Here is an 11,233-nt window from a genome sequence, read left to right on the forward strand (position 1 = left end):
TTCAGACTAGTTCTTGGAGAACAACCGAGAACTAGTCTTGCAGCCTCGTTTGAGCCACTTGTAATTTGTTTAAAAGACTGTTAGATGCAGCAGACATAAAACCAATGAACAAACTACTTGATGAAACAACTGTGAGTTGAGAAACGGAGCACATTTACGCGTTATGGCAACAGCACTGCCCATTTTGGCAATTTTAGGCGCTTTCACACTGTGAATTTGGTATTTGTACATTGTCACCTTTATTCTTAGAATAAATACATACGATCAGAAAACAACATTTCATTGTCCATATTCGTCTTAACACAAATGACTCAATGCTTCACGGTGATGATGCCGTTGATGATTTTATAGTAACCCCATTTATGCAATTCTCTCAAAGAAGAAAATCTTACCATACCATTACCAAGATCATGATTTGTACATTTTTGTTTTACCACAAAAGCTTAAAATAGTGAGAGGTCTATTAAAGGAATGCAATTAAAACATAAAAATGAAAAAAAAACAAAAAAGGATTCTAGCCGGAAGGATACCAACTTGAGTGTCTCAACAAGTACAACAGCAGAGGTAGAGTACACAGATAGTACTGTAACAAATATTAATTTCAGAGGTCCATCATTTGCAAACATGCGCTCAATATGAACATTTCAAAGACAAATGTTGTTACAGACGGTAATGAGTAAATGACAGGTATTATATTACTAAATTAAACATTAAGATACTGTGACCTCTTATTAATACAGTTGTATCAAAGAAGAGTTGATGCACTTTTCTCAACAAAGGTCTCTGTGGGGTTTTTGTTTTGTCCATGAATACATGGTCACTCACCTGTATGTGATCTTGTATGCCTTACCAAGCTAGACGCAACAAAGTACGCTTTCCCACAGGTGTCACACTGATATGGTTTCTTACCCGTGTGGGTTCTCATGTGGATTGACAAATAACCCGAAGACCTGAAAGCTCTCCCGCATGTTTTGCAGGCGTAGGGTTTTTCATCTGTGTGAACTATGATGTGCCTTTTTAAATTCGACATCACACGAAATCTTTTCCCACAGGTGTTGCAAAGGTAAGGCTTCTCGCCCGTGTGTCTCTTCAAATGCCGCTTCAGAGTCGACGTGGCTCTAAACCTGTATCCGCATATGATACAAGAAAACGGCTTCTCGCCCGTGTGGATTCTTTTATGACACTTCAACAGTGACCTGTTCCCAAACCGCTTACCGCAGATGTTACACGAATGCGGTTTCTCGCCCGTGTGGATTCTTTTGTGCACGTTCAATATTGACTTCTGAGTGAATCTTTTACAGCAAACGTCACAAGTATATGGTCTCACTCCTGTGTGGCTTCTCTGGTGTCCCATTAACCTGTACTCGGAGGGAAACACTTTACCACAAGTGTCACATTTAAAAGACTTTTTACCTGTGTCAGTATCGCAGGGAATTGTTGAAATGGTAGAATTTAATGCACTGTAACTGTGAATTTTGTTGGTGTGATGTGTCTCCTTTTGTTTGTCTGAGTCTTCGCGCTCTACTCCTCTGGGATCTTGGCCCTCAGTGAAATGAGAGCTATGCGGGTGGAGCTGATGGTCAGTGTTTGGTTCTGGTACCTCAGAGATTTTAACTGGCACGCTGTCTGCACACTCATCACCATCATTATTCAAGGACAAAGTCTGATCTTCACTGTGGTCATCTTCCCCATAAGAAACAGTCAACATAACTATATCAGGCTCCTCCTTCAGCACGAGCTCCTGTCTGTCCCGACTGGTGAAGACTTCCTCTTCATCCTCTTCCTCTTTAATCTGAGGAGGCTCTGGGTCCTCTTGGTCCACACTGGAGCTCCTCTCCTGGTTACAGAGTTGCTGGTCACAAAGAACGTCCTCCTCCTTACACACATGTCGCTGTGGGAGCTCTGGAGGGTGAATCAAAAGGCAAATTTAAACAACAAGAAAAAAAAAAACACCATGTAATTCAGCTGCCTGCTCCTAGTCCTATGTGAATAAAACAAATGTAAGTGGTGGGAGGAAAGTTAGCTTAACACACAGTGACTTTTAAGCTAGCAAACATTACTCTAGCATCAACGGCATATCGCATTCTTGGCACGGTAAGGCAGAAATGGATGTAATAATGATGACTGAAACAAAAATATAAAAGAAAAAAATTATAAAGATAGAGGATTAAGTGAATTGTACAAAAGGGGAAAGCCTATAGGAGCAAAACAAATATGTAAGGGGTACCACAGAAGAAGAAATCACAGAGGAGGGGGCTCTGAAGCTAAAGTGACACTTACGTACTTCTAAAGGTTTTGACACCCATGTATGGAAACACATTGTTAGTAAATATATGACTACTAAATAATACTTTAGCAAACCAAGTATGCCAGAAATCCTTAATTAAAACCAAAAAAAATAATAATTAAAAAAAAAAATTAAATAGCATTCGAGTAGCTTTGCTGAAAGGGTACACATACATACATCAAAAGACAGCTGTCTGTAAAATAAAATTGTAAAATTGTACTAAAAAATGACACACAATATATCAAAGGTTTTACCGACCTATCCTGTGTATCTTGACTTCAGGTTTCAAAAAGACGTCCAGCAGTTTTCTCTGACGGTTGATCTCCTCCTCGTACTCGACGATAGTTTTCTCAAAGACCGTGAATATTTCCTCAGCAGCAGCTGTTAGTCGCTCGTTGAAAAACTGTCTGAAACGCTGAACCGAAGGCATCGTTGGTTTATTACAAACAGAAATATCAATCAATGATTCGACCACACGAAGCCGTTACTCGGGGTTGCTGTTTACTTCCGCTGGTGTCACACTTTTTGTGGTCCGTCATGGTTGGCTTTTACTTACTACAGTTCTTTTCTCGTCAAAGGGGCGTTCACGTACCCTCTTTGCAGTGTTGGATTTAACTTTTGCCTCTTTAAACAGACAAGAACTTACAACAGTTAATTAAAAGCACCAATAACTCACAGAGTCCCTGCGAGTGTTACTGATGCAGTGGTGTGCAGTTTTTGTTTTTAATAATTACAATAAGGTGTTATGCTTTATACGCTCATCAGATGTTATTTATACATTAGAGGTTATATAGGTGTGAATGAAATCAATATAGTATAATATTTTCATTTGTGAACTACTGTTGAGTAGAAATTTACTACTACTTTTCAAAGTTTCATATCAGCGCAGTGGTTTGGTGCAGTCTTGGTTGTCTGAGATCTGTCAATGTTCCACGTAAATACTGTACAGTATTAAGTTACATTTAACCATTGCATATACCCTATGTTTGTTTAACAGGAGGAACTTCCTCTCAAACATTAACTTCCAGCAGGTGAGCTTAATAGATTGACACTGAAATCCAAAGCTTCAGTGTCAGTCTGGTATTCTGATATGATCACCTTTATTCTTTGAGGAAAAACACGAGATCAGAAAAGTATTTTATTTTATGTCCGAGTTAATTAACACACAGACAACGCTGCTGTTGGGGAGTTTTGTAGTTACCCCATTCATCCAAATCCCAAATGTCTGAACAGGAGTCAAAAGGGATATTTCTTACAGTTGTGCTTATGAAGATCAAAATAATGATAGTTCATCAAGTTGATGTGGATGAGATGTGTAAAGCATGTAAAATGTAAAGCTGCAGATGAAAAGATTCTAGTTAGCAAGATGTTAGAAAAACACAACAAGAATTCAGCTTCAACATCAGAGTTCGCAATTTGAATAACAGAGAAAAAAGAATATAGTGAGGAAAGGTAACATGTGGGATAGCATTGCAACGTGTCTTAATAGCTCAATTATTTACAATTGTAAGAAATTTGCACTCAGTGCAAACAAAAACAATCAAGAAAAAATTTCTACGCTCTTCAAGAACAAGTCTTTTCATCTGAATGAGTTATAGTGTGGTTTATGAGGTCGGACTTCACGAGAAATCCTTTCCCACAGGTGTAGCAAAGGTACAGCTTCTTACCGGCGTGTCTGCCAACATGTCTTTTAAGAGTTGACGTGTCTCTAAATTTGTTCCCACAGATGTCACAAGAATACGGTTTCTCCCCCGTGTGGATTCTTTTATGACCTTTCAATATCGACGACTGAGTGAATGCTTTACCGCAGACGTCGCATGAATATGGTCTCACTCCCGTGTGGATTCTTTTATGAACATTCAGCACCGACGTCTGAGTGAATGTTTTACTGCAGATGTTACAAGAATAAGGCTTAACCCCAGTGTGGACTCTTTTATGAACATTCAGAGCTGATGCCTGAATGAAACTTTTACCACAGATATCACAAGGATACGGTTTCACTCCTGTGTGACTTCTCTGGTGTCTTATTAGTTTGGACATACATACGCATACTTTCCCGCAAGTGTCACACTTGAAAGACTTTTTGACCCGAGTATTGCGGGGAATTGTTGACATTGTAGATTTTAACATTTCGTCGGTGTGTTGTGCATTTGTACTTGACACAGAATCCTCTTGGTTCTCAGTCAAATGAGAGCTGTGAGGGAGGAGCTGGTGGTCAGTGTTCTGTTCTGGTACCCCGGAGATTTTAACTGGCATGCTGTCTACATACTCATCGTCATCATTATTAAAGGACAAAGTTTTATCTTCATTGTGGTGATCTACCCCATAAGAAAGAGACAACAAAACTAGACCAGGCTCCTCCTTCAGTACAAGCTCCTCTCTGTCCTGACTGGGGAAGAGTTCCTCCTCCTCCTCCTCCTCCTCCTCCACCTCCTCCACTTCTTCTTCTTCTTTAATCCGCGGTGGTTGTGAATCCCCTCGGTCCAGACTGAAGTTTGACTCCTGGTTAAAGGGTTGTGAGTCAGCGAGGACCTGCTCCTCACACACATGTTGTTGTGGGAGCCCTGGAAGGAAAAGGCGCACAAGAAGTAGGTTAACAACACCGTTGCAGGAACACAACAACAACAACAACAAGCGGAATTAAACACAGAGAATATTTGTAGTAGCCTTCATGCAGCCATCCTGCAGGTGTGTCCTCAACATCACATCACTTGACAGCCGTTTACTTTAGATTCAACACTAAGTAATGATTTGTCAAATAAAAGGCCACAGTGTTTAAGCTATTTCACATCCGTGTGGTTGCAGCTGTCGAGTTTATTAACTTGATATTGGTGTATTTAACTGCTGTATTTATTTATTTTTTTTAATTATACAAAATGTGTCTTATAAATCTTTATATCTTACATATTAGAAAACACATATGCAGGACTGAAAGAACTCAAAGCAGTAATAATTGAGATATAAATAAGTGCATGCAACATGTTAGGAAATATGAATAATTACTGTCAGTGACATAAAGTTTAATCTGAAGGTTCCCCGTGCACAAGATCCTCCTTTATATGTTTTCTTTATTTTTCTTTTTTTTTTTTAATTAAGCAATTTTATTTATGAGGCAAAACACATCTGAACAAATGCAGAGGTCCAAAATGAGTAATAATCCTGCTGTTTTTTATTTTATTATTATTATTATTTTTTATTATTTTTTTTATTCACTTATTTATTTCTAGTTTTTAAAGACCCTAAAGCAGGGGTCTTCAACGTTTTCCAGGCCAAGGACCCCCAATCTGATGGAGAGATGGAGCGGGGACCCCCTACTTATATATATATATTGTATAAAATTGTGTTTTATATTAAACCGGTCCTATAGTGCCTTGTAGAAATGTACCTTGTTGTTCTGCATTCAATACTAAGATATTAAAATAACAAACAGGTTAATATATTCATGTTTTTATTTTGAACATGCAAGGTACAGTGGTATGGGTGGCCGTGCCACTGCCATTTATAAACATACCTCAAACTGAGGTGAATATAAAAAAATGTCTAATCAATCAAAACATTTTCGCGACCCCCCTGCAGTACCTCCGCGGACCCCCTAGGGGTCGCGGACCCCCTGTTGAAGACCTCTGCCCTAAAGCGTTCACCGACCTATCCTGTGTATCTTGACTTCAGGTTTCAAAAAGACATCCAGCAGTTTTCTCTGACGGTTGATCTCCTCCTCGTACTCGACGATAGTTTTCTCAAAGACCGTGAATATTTCCTCAGCAGCAGCTGTTAGTCGCTCGTTGAAAAACTGTCTGAAAAACTGAACTGAAGGCATCGTTGGTTTATTACAAGGTAAGTATTTATCTACGGTTCAACCGCAGTGAAGGCGCTACCGCTACTGACATTTGTTTTGGTGTGTACTTCCGCCTACGTCACGTTGTTTCTTCTTTTTCTTCTTCTTTTGTTTTTTTAAAGACGGCTGTCAAACCAGCTTAAAAGCGCATTACCGCCACCAACTGGACTGGAGGGTGGAGAAATTAAAAACAAACACAAACCCTACTCCTCTAAAAAAAAAATATTACGATGTAACGTGGTGCTCTGTCTGTTGTCTTATTCAAGAATGAAAAATTACAAAGCTTTAATCTTCCTCAATGACTGAAACTGATGATATCTTTGCATATTATACTTGGTGAAATGAAGTATTACACGTTCAACTGTGACACTAATTGTGTCGCGCTTTAAGCTTTGAACTTAACTTTGAATATGAGTTCACTTTGATTTCTGTTTTCAGTTAGTGAGTTCACGAGTCTCATAATTTGGGTAATTTTCTCCGCATTACTCATTTGAACCGGTGGCTTTTTCAAATACTTTATCCCTTTGTATGAAACAAGTAAGAAGAGTTGAATACGAGTTTGCATGTTCTCCCTGTGTCTGCGTGGGTTCTCTCCGGGTTCTCCGGCTTCCTCCCACCGTCCAAAGACATGCTGGTTAGGTTCATTGGTGATTCTAAATTGGCCGTAGGTGTGAGTGTGAATAGTTGTATGTCTTTCTGTGTTAGCCCTGCAATACACTGGCGACCTGTCCTCCACCCCCCCGCAATCCTTCACAGGACAAGCGGTACAGAAGATGAATGAATTGAATGCATAAAGAGTCGAATACACGGTTATAAAGCAATAGGAATTAGTATAAAATGGAAATGTTGTCAGTTATTTTCTTACATTATCAATTTTATTTTTAGAATAAATACATAAAATCATAAAACCATCATTTTGATGTCCATGTTCATTTAGATACAGATCATTGTATGCATTACTGTATGATCCTATTGGTAACATCGTATACATCCCATTTGTCAAATTCTTCAAACTTAGGACACATTTATCGGAATAATCAAAACTGGCTGTAATATGCATTAAACGTGTTCGACGACATCCCAGTGTCAAATGTACATCATGTAGACACGTTCCTCCTCTCATCTCTAAAATTCACCAAGTTGATGCAGATAAAAAATACATTAAGATGCAAAATTAAATTACAAGTGACAAAAAATAATAAAAAAGATTCCAGTTAGCAGGACGCCAACATGGGTGACCCAAAAACAACTAGCACTCAGCTTCAACATCAGGGTTACACAAACCACTTTTGTAACCGAGGTAGTGTATACAGATAAATATGAATGTAAGTGGTCGGTCATTTACATTTGCAGGAACTTTATGCACTCAATATGAACACATTTTTCATGATATAGGAGATTAAAAATGGTTTCAGAGAAACAGCTGTAACTAACAAAGTAAACTGCATTAAAGTACGTTAAACTCCCCGTGTCATGGAGGAAGGAAGGAAGAAAGAAAAGGACGATTTAAGTAGGTTGACCCCTTCTACGTCCGTGGATGGAAGGGTTGAAAGCAGAGAACAAATTCCTTACATGTGTGTACATATATACATGGCAAATACGTGTTAGGGCTGAATCCTTTCTCCACAAGTGCAACACTAAAACGATGTCGAGCATAACTCCACGCGGGCCGACAAGTATCCAAAAACATCTGAAATCTTTGACAAGAAGATTCACAACCAACAAGATCTTTTCCCACGTGTGTTGCAAAGGTAAGGCCTCCTCAAATGCCCTAGAGAAGTTGATCTGTCCTCTACTACAGACGTTTTTGAAGAATATGGCTTAACTGCTGTGTGTGCACTCTCAGATGTTCGATCAATATGGATTCACTGTAAACTATACAGGTGTCTACGCGTGATTATGCTGAATACGTAGGCATGGGACACATTTTGGCACCCATTCTGGTTTCTGATTGTAGTCTGAGTAGTTTTGGGACACCTTAGTGTAATCGTTAACACCCACAGATGTTCCTATTTACACTCAAACTCCCCACCAGTCCTTTAGAACTGAAGAAGCTACTTGGATTAATGCTGAAACGTCTTTGAGTCCAGTTGTCCCAGCTTGTGTCACGTTTGAGCATTTCTATATGCAGGTAAATGGCGCACGTTTGAGAGCAAAGGAGGCAGAGCACCATGTCACACCGTGTCGGCAGGCAAGCTCACATGTCGTTTATGTCGTAGCATTTTTAAAAATCTTTATTGAGTGCAAACTGTTCAGTTAAATGTCTCCTCTGCACTTCAACATTCATCTACAGCACTGCTTGTGCTCCTGCTTCAGTACAAGCTGTCTCTGTCCTGACTCGCGCAGAGCTCCTCCTCCTCTTCCTCCTCTTTAATCTGCGGAGGCTCCGGGCCCGGCTGATTTCGACTCACGGTCCTTTCCTGGTTGCAGAGTTGCTGGTAAGGCTTCTCAGTCGTGTGCCTCTTCAGGTGCCTTTTAAAAGTCGACGTGTCTCTAAATCTATACCCGCAGAAGTTACAAGAGTATGGCTTCTCCCCCGTGTGGATCCTTTTGTGTATGTTCAGCGCCGACTTCTGGGTGAAATTCTTCCCGCAAATGTTGCAAGAATATGGCTTCACTCCCGTGTGGATCATCAGGTGCCTGATCAGTTTGGAGTTACATGGAAATGCTTTCCCACAAGTGTCACATTTTAAAGACTTCTGACCCGTCTGCGTATTGCTGTTTTTTTTTGACGTGGCAGTCTTTATCACCTTGGCGCTCTGGATTTTGTTGGTATGATTTGTTTTCTGCAGTTTTGTCTTTTTTTTTGTCGATTCCGAGCCTTCGCGTTTGCCCCGTGCGAGTCCTTGGCTCCCGGCCGAACGTGAGCTGTGCGGCAGGAGCTGTTGGTCGGCGTCTGCTTCCGGTACATCAGAGCTTTTAACCGGCAGGCTGTCCGCGGACTCTTCCTCCGCCGCGCTCTGAGCTTCGTCCTCATTCAAGCACGGCGCTTGATCCTCACTGAGGTCGCCGTCCTCGTAAGAAACGGAGAGCGTGAAAGTGTCGGCCTCCTGCTTCAGCGCGAGCACCTCTCCGTCCTCACTGGTGCAGACTTCCTCCGGTTCCTCTTTAATCTGCGGAGGTTCCGAGTCCTCTATGTCCAGACTGGAGCTCCTCTCCTGGAGCCGCTGATCGGTGAGAACGTCATCCTCCTCCTCCTCCTCCTCCTCCTCCTCCTCGTCTTCGTAGTCCTCCTCCTTACAGACATGTTGGTGTTTGAGCTCTTGGGAGGAAGCAGCAGAAAGAAATTGATTATTAACATGACAGAAAATTGTGATTTTTATACTGTGCTTATCTTCTTTGCTCTTACACAAAACCACAGAGGATTTGTCTTTAATTATCGTTGCACGTGTCTGTTGCACGCGTAGAAATACTGTTGCATTTATTTAATGTTTACATTCAAATGTCCTCAACTATATGCTGTAGTAATAATACAAATTCCTCCACTGTGGGATAAATTAACTCCTTAAATCAGGGGTCTTCAACGTTTTCCAGGCCAAGGACCCCCAATCTGATGGAGAGATGGAGCGGGGACCCCCTACTTATATATATATATTGTATAAAATTGTGTTTTATATTAAACCGGTCCTATAGTGCCTTGTAGAAATGTACCTTGTTGTTCTGCATTCAATACTAAGATATTAAAATAACAAACAGGTTAATATATTCATGTTTTTATTTTGAACATGCAAGGTACAGTGGTATGGGTGGCCGTGCCACTGCCATTTATAAACATACCTCAAACTGATACCTACCAAGATTATCAATGTCAGTCAATTGCATGTAACCATGCACAAAAAATATTGAAATTGACATTTTTAAAACATGTGCATATGCATACAATACTTAACTATAGCCTAACATTGACAGATTCTTTTCCCCATAATCCCCAAGCTGTATAACATTTAAAAAGAACTTCATGTGTGTTTAAAAAAAATTGTGGAGGTGAATATAAAAAAATGTCTAATCAATCAAAACATTTTCGCGACCCCCCTGCAGTACCTCCGCGGACCCCCTAGGGGTCGCGGACCCCCTGTTGAAGACCTCTGCCTTAAATAAAACTAATTTTACCTCAGAGGTGTTTTAACTGTCCAGTTAATCTAGCTTGAAAGTCGTTACAACTCATAGCCTCCGTTCCCTTGACATTAAATCATTGTCTACTTCCATTATCAGCGTGCTTGCAGCTCAATTTTGCAAAAGATTATGGTTTAAAACAGATGCATGGCTACATGTTTCTCCATCAGCTGACTCCTGACATGATAAACCAGCTTCATACACATCTCTGCCGCCATTGTTAAAACGGGGCGTGTCCGTTTTTAATTTTTTTTAACCACTGCAGCCATATTAAATATAATAATAATAATATTTTTTGAAATGTTATGTCCTATTATTACAACTCGCAATTCTGTGTCGGTGTTTTAAAGATGACTGGTTTAACAGACCTATCTTGTTTACGTTTAATTCGGGTTTCAAAACGATCTCCAGCAGTTTTCTCTGACGGTTGATCTCCTCCTCGTACTCGGCGATGGTTTTCTCAAAGACCGTGAATATTTCTTCGGCAGCGGCGGTTAGTCGCTCGTTCAGAAACTGCCTGAAACACTGGACCGAAGGCATTGTCGGTTTTTATTTACAAGTGAAAATATTCATCAACGGCTCGACGGCGAGAAACGCTAACAGAAGCGTTATTGTTTACTTCCGCCGGCGTCACGCTGTTAGAAGTCCGGATTACGCGGACGCGGTTTCAAGTCCGTTCCGCTTTCAAAATGGGATCGTTCAGATCCAAGATTCACTCACTGCATTTTGCATTAATAATATATCTTTGGTTTTTTTTTTGGTTCATAGAAAATATTTTGTAGTAAATATAGTTGTAAATGGGCAAAGGGAGTTGTATCATAGTAGAAGTTGACTCAAACTCAAGCGTGAACCGCAACTCCTCTTAGATTCAGATTCAGATTCAGAAAACTTTATTTGTTCTCGGGGGGCAATTTAAGGCACAAGTGAGCAGCTTAACGTGCAAGTACAGACATTTTAAGGTGCAAAAAAAAAAAACAGAGGCAGAACAAAATACAAAG

General features: G+C 40.2%; 2 protein-coding genes across 2 annotated transcripts; both read right to left on the reverse strand.

The window, feature by feature from the left end:
* Positions 1–117: 117 nt before the first annotated feature.
* On the reverse strand, positions 118–2,844 carry LOC311492929 (uncharacterized protein). The gene is made up of 2 exons (XM_084551380.1): positions 2,546–2,844; positions 118–1,902 (listed from the first exon to the last, which is right to left on the reverse strand). Exons 1-2 carry the CDS (start codon positions 2,715–2,717, stop codon positions 818–820), a joined length of 1,257 nt encoding a protein of 418 aa, XP_084407506.1. The 5' UTR covers positions 2,718–2,844; the 3' UTR covers positions 118–817.
* A 389-nt stretch (positions 2,845–3,233) lies between these two features.
* Positions 3,234–10,826, reverse strand: LOC311493239 (uncharacterized protein). Its single transcript, XM_084551798.1, has 6 exons — positions 10,559–10,826; positions 8,442–9,384; positions 6,277–6,290; positions 5,933–6,094; positions 4,727–4,851; positions 3,234–4,648 (listed from the first exon to the last, which is right to left on the reverse strand). Exons 1-6 carry the CDS (start codon positions 10,773–10,775, stop codon positions 3,851–3,853), a joined length of 2,259 nt encoding a protein of 752 aa, XP_084407924.1. The 5' UTR covers positions 10,776–10,826; the 3' UTR covers positions 3,234–3,850.
* Between the last annotated feature and the right edge of the window lie 407 nt (positions 10,827–11,233).

The sequence above is a fragment of the Chelon labrosus genome (genome assembly GCF_963514085.1).
Source record: "Chelon labrosus genome assembly, chromosome: 9".
NCBI classification, from domain to species: Eukaryota; Metazoa; Chordata; class Actinopteri; order Mugiliformes; family Mugilidae; genus Chelon; species Chelon labrosus.

Excerpts from the sequence above, each read along its gene's own strand:
- LOC311492929 (XM_084551380.1), bottom strand. The coding sequence starts at position 2,717 with ATGCCTTCGGTTCAGCGTTTCAGACAGTTTTTCAACGAGCGACTAACA. Across the intron at positions 1,903-2,545 it reads AGTCAAGATACACAGGATAG|AGCTCCCACAGCGACATGTG; the intron begins GTCGGTAAAACC and ends TTCACCCTCCAG.
- LOC311493239 (XM_084551798.1), bottom strand. The coding sequence starts at position 10,775 with ATGCCTTCGGTCCAGTGTTTCAGGCAGTTTCTGAACGAGCGACTAACC. Across the intron at positions 9,385-10,558 it reads ACACCGACACAGAATTGCGA|AGCTCAAACACCAACATGTC; the intron begins GTTGTAATAATA and ends CTTCCTCCCAAG. Across the intron at positions 4,852-5,932 it reads AGTCAAGATACACAGGATAG|GGCTCCCACAACAACATGTG; the intron begins GTCGGTGAACGC and ends TTTTCCTTCCAG.